Source organism: Eptatretus burgeri, chromosome 14 (assembly GCF_056783735.1).
Source record: "Eptatretus burgeri isolate ZD-2024b chromosome 14, Ebu_testis_v1, whole genome shotgun sequence".
NCBI classification, from domain to species: Eukaryota; Metazoa; Chordata; class Myxini; order Myxiniformes; family Myxinidae; genus Eptatretus; species Eptatretus burgeri.
In genome coordinates this window covers 21,510,530-21,527,222 of record NC_140974.1, presented here as the reverse complement: position 1 = coordinate 21,527,222, position 16,693 = coordinate 21,510,530, and the positions used below count along the sequence as shown (strand labels likewise).

General features: G+C 40.2%; 1 protein-coding gene across 1 annotated transcript in view; it reads left to right on the top strand.

The window, feature by feature from the left end:
- LOC147012762 (voltage-dependent P/Q-type calcium channel subunit alpha-1A-like) overlaps positions 1 to 16,693 on the top strand; it is a gene marked incomplete at its 5' end in the record, with an annotated part of 328,227 nt that overhangs the window by 52,440 nt on the left and 259,094 nt on the right. The window contains 2 exons of the mRNA XM_085853452.1: positions 11,220 to 11,311; positions 13,709 to 13,861. Coding sequence (XP_085709578.1) covers positions 11,220 to 11,311; positions 13,709 to 13,861 — 245 coding nt within the window. The remainder of the gene's footprint in view (positions 1 to 11,219; positions 11,312 to 13,708; positions 13,862 to 16,693) is intronic.

Here is a 16,693-nt window from a genome sequence, read left to right as displayed (position 1 = left end):
GACTGTTTAATAACTGTCATATAGATTTCTTTTCCAGTAAAAGGAAGAGTGATCATTGGCCGATCAACTTAAGCATGTAGCATTTGCCAAGCTTCTGTGTTATTTAATTTATGAGCAAAGAACGAATCAATGTTGCAAACTGACATCACTGGTTACTCCCTTGTTAATAATTGCCATGCAATTTTAACCCAGGATGTGTAGCAAATTCATGCTTGTTGGTTATTAGCATACATTACATGACTTTGGTGATCACAGATTAGTTTTTTCAACATTAAACAGTCATTGTTACTAACGAAATCTAAAGATTTCGTAAGTATATTGATGCCTTCCGTTTCTGTTTGTTTGTTTGTTTGTTGTAGGCCCGATAACTCGAGAACGGAAGAAGCTACCAATGTCAAATTACACCACGTGATTCGGGAGGGTGATGGCTAGTACTGATTAGATTTTGGTCAAAATCGGTCAAAGGTCAAGGTCACAGTGAGGTCAAACATCCAAAAAATGATAACTCGAGAACGGAAGAAGCTAGCAATGTCAAATTACACCACGTGATTCAGGAGGGTGATGGCTAGCGCTGATTAGATTTTGGTCAAAATCGGTCAAAGGTCAACGTCACAGTGAGGTCAAACATCCAAAATATTCGATTTTTGATGGTTTGGTACAGAATCATCGTAGAAACTTCTGGTTTGCGCCGCTACCTTCTCAAGAGACCGCTTTTATTCGACAAGGTCAGAGGTCAAGTTGACGATTTCATAAGTACCAGTCTATGACTGCTTGTTTGTTTGTTTGTTTGTTTGTAGGCATGATAACTCGAGAACGGAAGAAGCTACCAATGTCAAATTAAACCACGTGATTCAGGAGGGTGTTGGCTCGTGCTGATTAGATTTTGGTCAAAATCGGTCAAAGGTCAAGGTCATAGTGAGGTCAAATATTCGATTTTTGATGGTTTGGTACAGATAACTCGAGAACGGAAGAAGCTACCAATATCAAATTACACCACGTGATTCAGGAGGGTGATGGCTAGTGCTGATTAGATTTTGGTCAAAATCGGTCAAAGGTCAAGGTCACAGTGGGGTCAAAAATTCAATTTTTGAACGTTTGGTACAGAATCATGGTAGAAACTTCTGGTTTGCGTCGCTACCTTCTCCAGAGACAGCTTTTATTAGACAAAGTCAGAGGTCAAGTTGACGATTTTGTAAGTACCAGTCTATGACTGCTTGTTTGTGTGTTTGTGTTTGTTTGTAGGCTCGAGAACCGGAGAAGCTACCAATGTCAAATTACACCACGTGATTCAGGAGGGTGAGGGCTAGCGCTGATTAGATTTTGGTCAAAATCGGTCAAAGGTCAAGGTCACAGTGAGGTCAAACATAATTCCGTAAATTCATGTGGAGAAATGGAGTATTTTTGCTTCGCTCGACGTTACGAGTTCGTTTTAACTTCGATTTTAATTTTGTCTTCAGTTTTTGCGATCGCTTAGGACGCTTAAAACTCGGTTGTCGAAATTCTGGTAAAAATCGGATGTTTTGGAGACATTTTAAGATTGTATAAAAAATATTTCACTCGCGCGTCACGGGTCGTCACGTGATGCAGTGCGCAATTCCATAAATTCATTTGGAGAAATGGAGTATTTTTGCTTCGCTCGACGTTACGAGTTCGTTTTAACTTCGATTTTAATTTTGTCTTCGGTTTTTGCGATCGCTTTGGACACTTAAAACTCGGTTGTCGAAATTCTGGGAAAAATCGGATGTTTTGGAGACGTTTTAAGATTGTATAAAAAATATTTCACTCGCGCGTCAAGGGTCGTCACGTGATGCAGTGCGCTCGAGCAGACGCGTCGTTGACTCGCGTATGGTTTTTGCGTGTGCTCGCTGACGGTGTTTTCGATAAAGATGGTGTTTAAAAGTCATTTTTTATCCCAATAAAGGTTATCGTCACATGCCTGACTCCCTGAGCCGTCGGATTATGTAAAGATTGTTGGTGGATGGCCGAATATTAATGTTTTGTGACTGATAAAATAATATAAAATAATTGCGTGGAGAAATGGAGATTTTTGCTTTGGTCGACGTTACGATTTTTGATGGTTTGGTACAGATTCATCGTATAAACTTCTGGTTTGCGTCGCTACCTTCTCGAGAGACGGCTTTTATTAGACAAGGTCAGAGGTCAAGTTGACAATTTCGTAAGTACCAGTCTATGACTGCTTGTTTTTTTGTTTGATTGGTGTTCAACGCCATACTCAATGGTATTTCGCTTTTATGACGACGGATTCTCCATTTCTTACTCCGTACTACTTAATATGATGGAAAACCGGGAGGAAACCAAGGATAAACCACCCCCGTGATAGCCGAAGTCACCTCATGTGACTCCCTCATATACCTAAGCAGGTTGATTGGGTGGTGGGTACATCAAATGAGGATGGGTACTCAGACGCGCTAACCATTAAGCCACGGCGTGGGTCCCATAAAAGTCACAATAAAGGTTTGACCAGGCTTGAACCACAATATGCACCAACTACGGAGCCCATGATATAACCAAATAGGCCATTGTAGTGCTCAGAGTTTATGCTGTGAAAGTTTTACAACCTTTCATTTTTTAGTTTCTCAACTCTGAATATTATGGTGGAACAGTTAACATGAATGAAAGGGAAATAACCAGGAGTAAAGTACTGACAACTCTGGGTTTGTACTTGTTCAGCTTTGACAACACTTGTTTTTTCATTGCACGGCTAAACATTATACAATATAAATTATGTGACACCCCTGGTTATTTGTTGAAGTAATTTTGTGAGAGGAAACCTTATGTTGCCAACTATTGGCAGGTGCAATAACCCTGAAATTTATAAAAAGTGACATCTCTGGTTTTCCCCTTGTGGTCTTTATATATAATCACATGCATACATAATCACATACATACATACATAATCACATGCATACATACATAATCACATACATACATAATCACATACATACATACATACATAATCACATGCATGCATTCATACATATATAATCGCATACATAATAATCACATACATGCATACATACATAATCACATGCATACATTCATTATCACATTCATACATAACTAAATCACATTCATACATACATAATCGCATACTAACATACATACATAATCACATACTAACATACATACATAATCACATACATACATAATCACATACTAACATACATAATCACATACATACATACATACATACATAATCACATACTAACATACATACATAATCACATACATGCATATATACATAATCACATACATACATACATAATCACATACTAACATACATAATCACATACATGCATATATACATAATCACATACTAACATACATACATACATACATACATCCATCCATAATCATGTACACCTGCTCCATTATATATATAGATTACCTTCAACACCGAAGGTGGATGGAGATTGTTTTCATCTCTGTCTGTTTTTCTGTTTGTTGATGAGAAGGATATCTCAAAAAGTTGTGGATCGATTCAAAGGAAATTTGTTTGTCAGGTTGGGTGTGTGACAAGAAAGAATTGATTTGATTCTCGTGAATATCCTGATCTGCTAATTTTTAAGTTATTCTTCACCATTGAGAGATAGGACTAAAACGATATTATGTGCAACACGATATTTCAATAAGTTATTTACGGATTCGGACAAAACTTGATGAAGAAAGTTGGTGTCTGACAAGGATTAATTGAATCGATTTTGGTGAAGATCTGAATCCGGATCTGAATACAAGAATTTTTTTTGATTTCTCAAGAGACTCTTCACTATTGAGAGATGGAGCCAAAAACTATGTACTTGCCCCAAACGATATACATGATAATTTAAAAACGGTGTGGATGAGTTTTGACAAAACGAGGTGGATGAGTTGGTTTGGTGCCAAGAACAAGCCAATTCGATTTTGGTTCAGATCCGGATCCAGATCTGGCCTGTCAGTGGGATACAAAACGTAAACTGTTCAGCCTGACTGAAGTATGCGCTCTCCCGGAGTACTGTTGTCGTTGAAAAAATGAAAATGGCTCAGAGTAAAGGGCTTTGTTTTAGAAGCTAAACGCTGATGTTCCATTTTCTTCTCCGTGCCGAAAACAATTGCTACCAATTATTTCGCAGAGCTCTCGGTCGCCTGGCTGTTATCCGCATGGATTTTGATTTCATCCAAATTCTGCCTCAGTGCTCTTTAAGCAAAGGGCAGCTTCATGGAGTGCAAGAGTTGCCTGTGTGCATGAGATGTCACTCACACAATATTTTGTTATCCTCTTTCTCAAATATGATTCTTAAAGTCTTGCTTTCACGCCTGCTTGCGATGCAACAGAATTTGGCAAGTAAGGTTTCCATTTATTTATTTATTTATTCATTTTAATTTGGTGAGTGAGATTTTGAGTGGTATTGGCTTTTCATAGGTAGCATTTTAGTGCCCATCCTATCTCCGATCCTTCAAGGTATTAAGTATCAACAGTAATGTGTGTACTTGCACCGCATGTAGGGGAGAGCAGATAAAGCAGGATTAATTACCCCCTCCCTGAATGTCATGAGTGTCTGTCTGTTTGTCTGTCTGTGTACAGGATATCTCAAAAAGTTGTGGACGTATCCGGATGAAATTTTGTGGACAGGTTGGGTGTGAGACGAGGACGAACTGATTAGATTTTTGTGGAGATCCAAATTCGGATCCGGATCTGATCATTTTTTAAAGTTATTCTTCACCATTGAGAGAGAGTGCTAAACCAATATATATATATATATATATATATATATATATATATATATATATATATATATATATATATATATATATATAAATATATACACACACACACACACACACACACACACACACACACACACACACACACACACACACACACACACACACACACACACACACACACAACACGATATCTCAAACAGTTTTGTACGGATTCGGATGAAACTTGGTGGACACGTGTGTGTGGCAAGGACGAATTGATTCGATTTTCGTGAAGATCTGATTCCGAATCTGGATACGAGAATTATGTAATTTTTAAAGTGATTCTTCACCATTGAGAGATGGGGCCAAAAACAATACTTAGCACGATATTTCAAAAATGTGTTTGGCCAGATATGTTCTCATGGATCAGGCATTGTGTGGTGGAGGTATGCGCTCTACCGAGGGCCTTCTAGTTAACTTTGTGATCATGGCATGTGACTGGTGGGATAGCTTTGCGGTATGTCACTTCCCTTTGAGCTATCTGACTTGGATTTGAATCCTGACCAAGCTATAAACTGTCACCCTGGTGTTTCGCATGCAGGGCAACAATGTGTGTGCCATCCAATGGATGGACATTAATCTTTCGATGCTTCTGACTGCCAGCACCGGTTGTTGGGGACTTTATAAAGATCCCATGGCATCTGTCGAGGTTTCGGCGAGTTATCACCGGCACACTGAACAAACTGTTAATCCCTGCCCTCACTGACTGCTATGAAGGCAATGGCAAAGCACCCAATCACCCGGCGTGACCAAATCACCCAGCATAGCTCATGCCAAGAGACTGATTTTTTTTTTATAGCAACATCACTCTGTATTAATGAGTATGGTACATTCTGGATGATGAGAATTATGGAAACCAAAGCTAGTCCCAGGAGGATGAGCAAATCATCAAGTTAAAATCGAGATCCTCAATTCAGATGTGAACCCAACACCTCTGATGCCAGTACGCACAATTCTCTCCTTCACTCAAATATTCATTCAAAAATAATTTGAATGCAATACCTTCCTAAGGAATGTTACATGAAGTTATTTGGCAAATGTATTTTTTGGGTAAGAAAAAAACAATCTCCTCTTTGCAGTCCTATTTAATCCAATTATTCGAGAGCGAATTATAAAGCCAGATAGACACTGAAAGGGTTATTTGGCCCATCATTTTGTCACCCATACCAAGGACCGGTGCCAGACTATTTTGCGCAATCGGCAAGGCCAGCTACTTGCATCCTCCCCAAAAAATTGCCAACTTCGATTTTTAAAAACATGTTTTGTACAAAAAATAAAAAGCACAAAACTTGAAACAACTAAATTTATTTTACCACAATATTTTGCTTAGAGTCAGACAGAGAAACAAACAAAAAAACCCCAGACAAGCAGAGTTAAAAACGTCTCATAAAAGTTTCAATTTCAGACACATCAAAATCTCACTTTGCGTGCCTTTTCCTTTGCAAATTTTGTCACCAAGCTGAGAATGAAAGAATCGAATAGATAAAGAAAGAAGAATAGAAAGATAAAGAAAGAAGCAGTATTGTTAGTGTTGAAAATCAGTCACTATTATGAACAATGAAATATTATATTTTCCTTTTATTATGTGTTTTCTTAAAACAATAATTTGCATAAAACTGTAACACTTAAATGTCAGTAATGTGCCCCTCTGAGGTCTGCGCCCTAAGCGGCTGCCTAGTTGGCCTTATAGTAGCGCCGGCTCTGCCCATACCCCTTCAACATGACGTATTATTATACAGATGTTGTAATTTTACTTACAGACAACATTTGCATCCTATCTACTTAAATGCATGATTTTGTTATCCATTTGTCACCCAAATTATAAACAGGCTGTCTGTAGCCACCATACCGCCAGTCTCCTGTTCCAGTTTTTAAAATAAATTTAATCCGAATGTTTTTAGTGATCACGTAACAGCCGCTCTGAATGACTGCACATTCATTATCGCCGTGATTGAAGATCTCACCGTGCCAAAACTGTTGTTGTAGTGAGAGGAATCAAAATTGAGGACCACATGGCACAGAGGTGAAACTCCCAGGGATCCATCCGGTTGCAGCTTGTTTTTTAAATTTCTTTTTATCATTGAGCTGTTCCATTTCTTCCGGCAGGGAATTCGCTGTCACTAAAATGAAAGGCAGGGACCCAAGATAAATAAAGGCGCATCAGTCGGCCACAAATCCATTACATGCATCCTAATCATATTGTCATAAAGCTGAAAACATCATACATTTATCTTTTACAATAATCACAGCTCTCATAAGGAACACATATTCTATCTGTATTCTGATGAGCCTTTTATTTAAGGCAAAGACAGCTGCTCATTACCAACGAAATGCAGTAGTTTAACCCCATAATGTTGTCTTCATGTAATTTTTATTGTTTATTCGCTGTGATCACGGTTTAGGTTGGGTAGAGAAAGACTATGGAAGAATTGGAATGAGAATCTTGACAATTATGGAGATAATGATTATAAAATTAGTATTCGCAATAAAATGGATACTTTTGTTGCAAATTGATGATGGTGTACATGTTAGCCTATACATCTGACGAGCATGGGTAGTGTTACCAAAGTAGGGTGCCAGATATGTTATCATATTACCTGTAGTGTCTTCTCAGGTTTAATTTAACATTTGTGTGTTTTATTGTCAAGCTCAGCTAATTGCCATTAAAATATATGTGCTATGTTACCAGAACAGTTCACCACCCTGCCATATTAATAGAACAGTGCACCACCCTGCCATATTAATAGAACAGTGCACCACCCTGCCATATAACAAGAACAGTGCACCACCCTGCCATATTGCCAGAACGGTGCACCACCCTGCCATATTGCCAGAACAGTGCACCACCCTGCCATATTGCCAGAACAGTGCACCACCCTGCCATATTGCCAGAACAGTGCACCACCCTGCCATATTGCCAGAACAGTGCACCACCCTGCCATATTGCCAGAACAGTGCACCACCCTGCCATATTGCCAGAACATTAAACCATCCTGCCATATTGTCAGAACAGTGCACCACCCTGCCATATTGCCAGAACAGTAAACCATCCTGCCATATTGCAAGAACAGTGCACCACCCTGCCATATTACAAGAACAGTGCACCACCCTGCCATATTACATGAACAGTGCACCATCCTGCCATATTGTCAGAACAGTGCACCACCCTGCCATATTGCAAGCAAGGGGTTCTTTTTTAAATTTCCTCCTCTGCTTTCTCTGTGGCTGCATGTTAAACGCATTGTTTTAATGGCATTATTGTTTGGAGACCTTGATTCTCAAAAACCTTAGCTCACGGTCACCCTTTTTCTGTTTGTTTCCTTATGTGCCTCTGAGAACAGTCAGGGAATGGAAGAAGATTAAAAATACAAAGGCAGCTGGGTGTGTTGTGAAGGACCGGATAGTGAACAGAAAAGACAATTGAGAGTGTAAGGGAGGGGATGCATTGCAAGGTGCAAAAAATGGAGCCAAAAACATTCTGCTTGGCACATGTAATGTGTACCGAGCCTCGAAAAACAGGCTACTGACACGAGCTATGCTGATTAGATTTGTCATCGGCAAGATTAAATGGTTGACACAACGTTAACGCTTTTCTTAAGCTATCTGTTGTTGCAGGCTTTTTTTTTTGCAAAAGCCACGTGACATTGCATGCTCCCTCGGGTAACACCCTGTGATACTCGTGATGAGGCTTCCTTCTCTCCTCGACTTCACCATTACGATCAGTCTTTCATGGCATCGTGGTTCTTGGTCATAAGACTCCAAGACCCGTTTGAATGAGCTTCTGCTCCTGAAAAATAAATAAATAAATAAATAAATAAATAAATAAACCAGCACAAATTGCTGTTTCGTCTGATCCGCAGCCAGGAATAAATATCTAACCCGATGCATCAGGAATTAGAATAACGTTGCTGTGAGCCTAAGATTAGTGCTTGATAAGTGGGCTGGCTGTGTGTTAACAAATGATAATCTCGCCAATGCTTCTGACAGGTGCTTGCACTGAGACTTTGTACAATGAGTGCTGAGTGGGTTTGCATGCAGCTTTATTGGGGACAGAAAAATGGATCCAGACGCACATCATCTCACTCCACATCATTCCTCAAACGCCCAATGTGACAATTCTTCAATTGCTCGTTACTTCTCAGCACGCTCACAATCATTCGGGCGCAAGCAGATTTTTTCTTTATACCTCGATTTTAGTCCCATAAATTCACCTGCCTCATCAGTTGCTGTATTGCTGCGCAGAGAGGTATGACTATGACGTAAGCGTGGATATGTGTAACAGTTTTTTTTGTGCCTGTACAGGTAATCATCCCTGGCCGTGAAAGAGATAACGTGGCCATCGTGCATCAAGCGGATTTTCGTGTTGGTCAGATAATGAATGTAACATGATGACAATGTGCAGTAACCATGGAGATGCTTCATCGAAGAATCGAGCCAGATCCATGCCGGGCCTTCGAGTTTGCGCCATTAGGCTTTCAAAACAGCACGCCACTGCACGCTGTATTCTCAGCACACCTCTGTGCACCACCCTGCCACATTTAGAGATCTTTCAAAGATTTTGTAATAACTCGCAAGGAGAAATGTTCCTCTGTCTTGTAAATATTGACCCTATCGAAGCAGAATTTATCTTGATTTATGGTATCCTTGGATATATACGCACTTTTTATTTGCCAGGATAAGGAAGCAACTTTGTGTGTTCATGATTTCCGATTCCACAATTTGTACGAAGCAAGTGGAATCGTTTTGATGCTTTGAATTCTCGTGTCAGCTTGGATCCATTGAGGAAATTTACTTATTTTAAAGGAAGTTGGTCAAATGCATTTTACTTGAAGGATGTTGCTGAAGTGATTCCTTCGACGGGCTTTATCTAAGCCGAAAAGCCTTTGACCTTCTAACTTCAAACGACCTAGACATTGCTCTTTCAGCCTCGGCCCTTTGACACTGAGCAGGCCCTTCAGAGCTAATGAGGCCTGTTTTATGGTCCAAACTAAGTAGATACAGCTGTTACAGCAGTTGTTATGTCAGCAGAAACCTGTTCCAAGTGCTTCCATGCTGTCATTTACTTCCTCTCGTATGTGTTTGCACAGAGGTAATACACATTTTGCTTTCAAGGTATTGTCAAAGGCCACCGGCCTCATCCTCAGCACGACCATTTCCTATTCTATATTCTGAGAGTCAGCACACTGTGCTGCAGTTATTTGACAATGTTGATACAAGCAGGGAGTGATTGTCTCGAACAAAAATGCTTGTTGTGTGACATTTGAAAAATTGATATCTGTTGCCAGAGAAGCCTGATGGCTTGACCTCTGCTGTAGTGGTTTGCTTACGAGCTTTCAAATTGTTTCTGCTTTGAGATATATATATATATATATATATATATATATATATATATATATATATATATATATATATATATATATATATATATATATATATATATATTAGGTGGTTTCCCACAGGTCAGGTGTATGCGTAAGAGTCTAGTGCTGTAGTAAGGTGAGTTGTCGATAACCATTCCTTGCTTTTAGCTACGGCTGCTGGAAAGCTCTGTGAGTGGAAAAAAAAAAGTCCGAGTGTGCAAGTCCTTCATTCCGGTACATAGCCTCAACCTTTGCCAAGACGACCTCATTTTGGTACACCATGGTGACAGTGTTTTTGAGGGCACTGGTTAAATGTCTGGAGGATCTCGGAGTAAGTTGGTATCCTGGAAGTGTAGTGTGCATGGTCCTCTGGTGTGAGGACATGCTTTTGCACTCACCAACCCAACTCGGGCAGGTGTAGCTCTTTAGCCTTGGTAGGCAATCCACCGTGGAGAAGGAAACTGATTGCAAATTCCCTTGCTGCTTTGTTGCGTATATCTTTTTAGACAAAAGATAGGCCCACAGCTGATACTGTGGTGGCGTCGGGAAGGTCATCCGGCCACAAAAACTTACCTCAAGCATGTCTTTTGGCGAAATGGGGGACCTGAGTTTGTGCTTCCCCTTCTGGGTTAGTTGCCATGATGACAATGGGTGGTGTTGCTGCATCTGGAAGAGGGTACAGGGTGCGGGTCTTCACAGGTTGGCACTTATTGCCTGATAGCACAGGAGCCCAAACCCAGTCGTAGCATACTGGGAGGCTACGCTATAAGCAGGCGAACAATACCCCGTCTGTTTTAATGCCATGTCACGCATAGATGGGTGTCCCTGAAGCGGGCTCTGGTGGGTCACCCACGAGGCCACTCGACTGCTGGTGTTGTGGCATCAACTCTTGTAAGCGCACTGATGTCTGAGGTTGCTGTGGCAAATACCATAGTGGGTGGCTTTCATACTCAGGTTCCTTCACTTTCCACTTTCCTTATTTACCTTGTTTGAAAATTTCAAATTTGTATGAAAACCCATCCTGCTTTCATGATGGAGGTTAGGTTTGCAGATGTTTTGCCTAAACTTTTATCCCTTCTTTCTTCTGTCATTCAGTATTATGGCAAACATGGGAACCTACTACGACCTACGAACGCTACGTGCTGTCAGGGTCTTGCGCCCGCTCAAGCTGGTGTCAGGCATTCCAAGTGAGTTCTTCCTTCCATATTTGCTTTCTTTCTTTTTTTCTTTATTGCCCTTTGGTATTATATATTTCACATCTTTCTCACTTCGTCTCTGTTCTTCTTTATTCCTGAACAAAGTGGTTTACATTCAGTAATTATTGCATTGCTTGTGAAGTTTGTGGTTTGTAAAGAAAATCTTCTTCCTCTTCTTGTTACTCTTGTTCTTCTTCTTCTTCTTCTTCACCATTATTGGGCTACTTCCTCTATTTTCCACTTAAAGTGGGCAGTAGTGCAGTGACAGGTTCTTGACCGATTTTTTTTTTCTTCCTGTTGGTTGTTACCTTTGCTCGAGATTGTATTTTCACCTCCACCACTTAAGATGGATGGATGATTATTTTTTTTCATCCCTATGTTTCTGTCTGCCTGTGTGCTGGATATCTGAAAAGTTTTGCACGGATTCGGACAAAACTTGGTGGACAGCTCGGTTGTGTGACAAGGACGAATAGATTTGATTTTGGTGAAGATCCAGATCCGGATCTGGATATGAGCTGTTTTTAATTTTTAAAATGATCCTTCACCATTGAACGATGGGGCCAAAAACCATAGGTAGCATGATATTTCCAAAAGTTGTGGATGGATTGGGCCAAAAGTTGGTGGATGAGAGGGTAGGTGATGAGAATAAGCTGATTAGATTTGGGTTCAGTTCTGAATGCAGATCCAGCCGATCAGTGGGATACAAAACGTAAACTGTTCAGCCTGGAGGAGTTATGCGCTCTTCCGAGTGTCGTTCTTGTTACCCTCGCCGAAGGAGAGGGCATTCCATTTGGGTCAGTTTGTTTGTTTGTCCGCACAGAACTTTAGTGTTTTTCTCCGCAACCATTGTTGGATTGAGACAAAATTTTGACCATTGCTGCGACTAATGTAGAATGTTGTAATGATAATTATGATGTCATAGGTCACGTGATTTGGCAGTAATGTTGGAAAAACGGTAAAAATTTGGACCTCTGTATCTCTGAAACTGCATCATGGAAAAAAAATGAAAGTTGGCACATAGCAAGTACTCTTCGTGTGGAATAAGTGTTTTTCTATGACATCATAGATGCCTTTGTTATGACGTCATACTTGCTTGTGTAGAACACTACATCTGATCAGTATGAAAAATTTTGAGGATCATCTAGGGATAAAATGGTCCACAATTTTTTTTTGATGATGTCATCAGACACGTGATTCGGCAGCCATATTGTTTTTGTTTTTTTAAAACTTCAAAAATATTCTTCTCTGAAATGGCTGAACAGATCTAGGCGAAACTCTACATGTATGACCGCCTATCCATGAGGAACGAAAGATTTACACATATGAGATCATAGGTTACATAGTTTGGCAGCCATATTGGATTTACCCTAAAACATATAAAAAAAATCTTCTTCTCCAGAACAACTGGACAGATCAAGGGCAGTGTGACCACTCCTTGGCTTTTTTCACAAGATCTTGGCTATTCGTTGCTCACCTTGGCATCTTGGTTTTCTATAGGTTTTCTTTGCGTATAGGTTTTCTATTATCATCGCTTTCCGAGATCTTGTGAATTCTTGGCTTTTTTCATAGGTTCACTTTGGCATTTATGAAAATGAGGAGTGGTCACACTGATCAAGGGGAACCTTCACACAAATGTTCCCCAAGGCATGCGTGAACAAGGTGGTAAAGAAATAATTGATGTCACATGGTTTAGAAGCCCTATTGGATTGAAGTAAAATATTAAATAATGTTTTCTCTTCGCAAGTGTGATCTCGTCGTGATGAGGAATACATGTTTTAAGGTTCTACCTGATCGGACGCATAGTCTAGCAGCTCGGATTATTTCATATTTTGATCTTGGTTTATTTATTTTTCATTATCATTATGTTTTTTGAATAAGACTCGCTTGGCTGTGTCTGGATGGGTTTGGGGGTAGAGGAGTAGCAGCTGAAATGCAAATCCTCTCGAGGTTCCTCCTGATGACCATCTTTGCTTTTTGGTTGTTTGGGTTCCTCCTGATTACCCCAATGCAGGACTGTCCCAATTTGGTCTTCCATTTGATTTGAATTGAATTTATTTTAACCCCATTCTAAATTCAATTTAATAATAATAATAATAATAAAAACTCATGGGTCAGGGTCAAGTGCCCGATCAAAGCGGGATGTCTTTGTACCTGGTCATCACTGCCAGCAGTTATAAAATGGCAGTTCTAGTAATTTCTCTTATTAATTACATAACACACCATAAAACACAAACACCACAAAATACACCACACAAAACTACACAAACACCACACAACACACCATACAAAACAAATCCTGTCGAGGGTCTGCAATCTCTGATTGCTCTTTTTCTTGTTTTGATTGAGATTATCACGGATGCACCATAAAGCCAGCCATCCTGTTCTCAGGTCTACAGGTCGTTCTGAAGTCTATTATGAAAGCCATGGTTCCCCTTCTCCAGATCGGGATGCTGCTCTTTTTTGCCATCCTCATGTTCGCAATCATAGGAATGGAATTCTACATGGGCCGTTTACACTCAGCCTGTTACACAAATTACACAGGTAAATACGAACTTTACACCTGTGTTTGGCATTTCTGTTGTGCTATTTTACTCTGCTGTGGGTGTGTGCCCCACTTTCCACTGTTATAGCTGTTCTGTTGTGTTTTGTCATGTTATGTCATGTCTTCTAGCTCTTCCATGGGCCTCAAATTTGGATCCAACCCCCCCCCCCCCCCACAGTTACCTTCTCTTGTTCATGAAATATAATCCAGAGACTGTTCAGCAAATGTTGATCACAGATGCACGTGTTTTGGAACAAGCCAATGAAAATCGTAAATTTTTAAACAGCAATTTTCTAGAGTGGCCAAATCTTGTACTCGACCTCCCCAGCTCTAACTCTGGAATATGTATGAGTGTGACGCATGATTAGTGACTGCATAGGTGATACAGGTGATATCCTGGAATTTGCCACTGGTGTTGCACAGAGAGATTACCAGATATAAAGAGAGCAAAAAAAAGGTCGAATTTTATGACCTACTCTGCACAATCACCGAAGGCCTTATTGCTGCAACGCAATTACAAAGTGATGCTTTGAGAAAGCAATTTTAATTCCAATTGAATCATATTGTTCACTCAACTTGTGCTATTAAATTGGTGATTAATCCTCAAAATTCTCTCCTTAATATTGTAAAGAATGATGGTACAATTTTCTTCTGTCGGGAGGCTGTACCTCTCAGGAATTTTAAGCAGTATGTAAGTCTGTCGATGTGTATACAGCATTTCTATGTACATAAGTATTGCATGTGTGAATTTGTGTGTATCTGTATTTATAGTGTTGGCAGTATCGCTGAGAGATATATATATATATATATATATATATATATATATATATATATATATATATATATATATATATATATATATATATGCTCTGGCTTTTGAATTGTCTAACCTGAATTTGAATCCCAACCGAGCTATATACTGTCACCCTAGTGTTTCACGTCTATGGAAGGGCATAATTTTGCTTGCCGTCCATCGGATGGACGTTATACGTTATGCCAGAGGACTTGTCTGCCACCAATTGTCATTGTTGGATGTAAAATATCGCATGTCCTTCATGAAGAGGTGGTGAGTTATTGTCAGCACCCTGGCTAAATTCCAAAGTCCAAATGCACATCACGTCTGACCAGCCGGTTTGTGGAAGACTTAGGACAAAAATGTTCTCTGATCGATCCCACAAGAATGTGGAAATAAATGGGGTCATTAATTAGTGGACGTGCGTGTATGCCGTCATACTTTGATTAATGCCTGGGATGCGTTCCTGAAAACCCAGCACCAAAATAAGGTAATCATAATTTGGCTCCAATGGAGATTTGGGCCAGACAGCACCATTGCTCACCCATAAGCGATATATGAGGGTTTCATCGGGATTTTGGTAACAGCACAAATAATGATTGTGTACACATAATCAATGTTTTAAATCAGTTTATAAATATAAAAACAATATTTTTATTCATGATGACGTCAAAGAAAAGCACAACAATTTATTATATTGTGCTGGACTGACCAATACATTCAGTCAGTAAGTCAGCGGTAATGAGATATGAGTAGCATTACCAACAATATCATCTGCACTCCTTTTTCCAGAGATTATGGGTGAATTTGGCTCACTAAATGACGCACAATTTATGAAGACTTTTCATTAAAAAAAAAAACCCAAAGATTTTTTTGAAGTATATTGGTCAGTCGATTTTGTTATTCTGTCTGTCTGTCTGTTTGTTTGTCAATCACCGACAAGTCACAAAATTGAACTCGACAGACACAAGCAACTTAAATAATTATTGGTTTAAAAAAAATGAAAATCAAATATTTACAATGGAAATAATACAAGTAATAATTAAAACGGAACATGAGGTAAACTAAATCTAATTTCCGATTTGAGGTGCCTCCGCACTCAGACACGAAAACGGACAAGGGGTAAATATTAAATAAAATAAAAATCCTCTCTTTCTCCAGGCACTTAGCTTCGGGTCCAGAAGTGATCTTTTACAACTTGACGATCGAACCGATTCGTCTCTCGCAGCGGGAAAACACACAGGAGGCAATTCGGAGACGCGACTCAACGTCAAGGCTCAGAAACCGCCGTGCAGCTTCTTTTCACGAGCGAATATGCCAACAGTTCCTCTTTTGCACTCAGTCTGTTCACAACGATCACCCACACAACGAGATGATTTTTGAGGCCCTGTGATCAAGACACGAGGCATGCTTTCCTTCTCTCCTCAGAAACGTACACACTTCACGGCTCAGCCGAACAGTCAATGGCTAGCGTCTTGCTCTGGCACGCGGGTAAATTCACACAGCACGAACATGAGAATCGCGCAGCCTTCTTCGTGCCAAGAGGAGAGCAAAGCGAGATCATCTGTCCCAGCCACGTACCTCTGACTAACGTATCCTCTGATACCTAACTCGTCCGTTCACTCCCGATCTTTCCTCGACGTGACACCGAACAACTGTCCACCTCTGGGGTGTGGCTTGCTCGCATGAAACCCGGGAAGGTGGGGCCTCTCCCTGCTCGCACGCCTGCCTCGCTTCTGACGACACGCCGATCAATCAGCCTCAGGGCGTGGCTTGTTGGCACAAAGCAAGCAGGCAGGGTTTCTGCCTGCTCGGTGACTCGGTTTCTGTTGTTGTTGTTGTTGTTGTTATTGTTCAAATGTTCCTTTTTATGGCCAGTTTTATTAATGTAAAAATGTTGGAAAAGGTCACAGGTGGTAATCACATGCTGGGCCAAATTAGTGTAAGACCCTACCAAATCATCACAGCACCACCCCCCGTGTGGTGACAAGTAACACTTCAGCTCGGTTTCCCTACTTAATTTACATCGAGATATCTC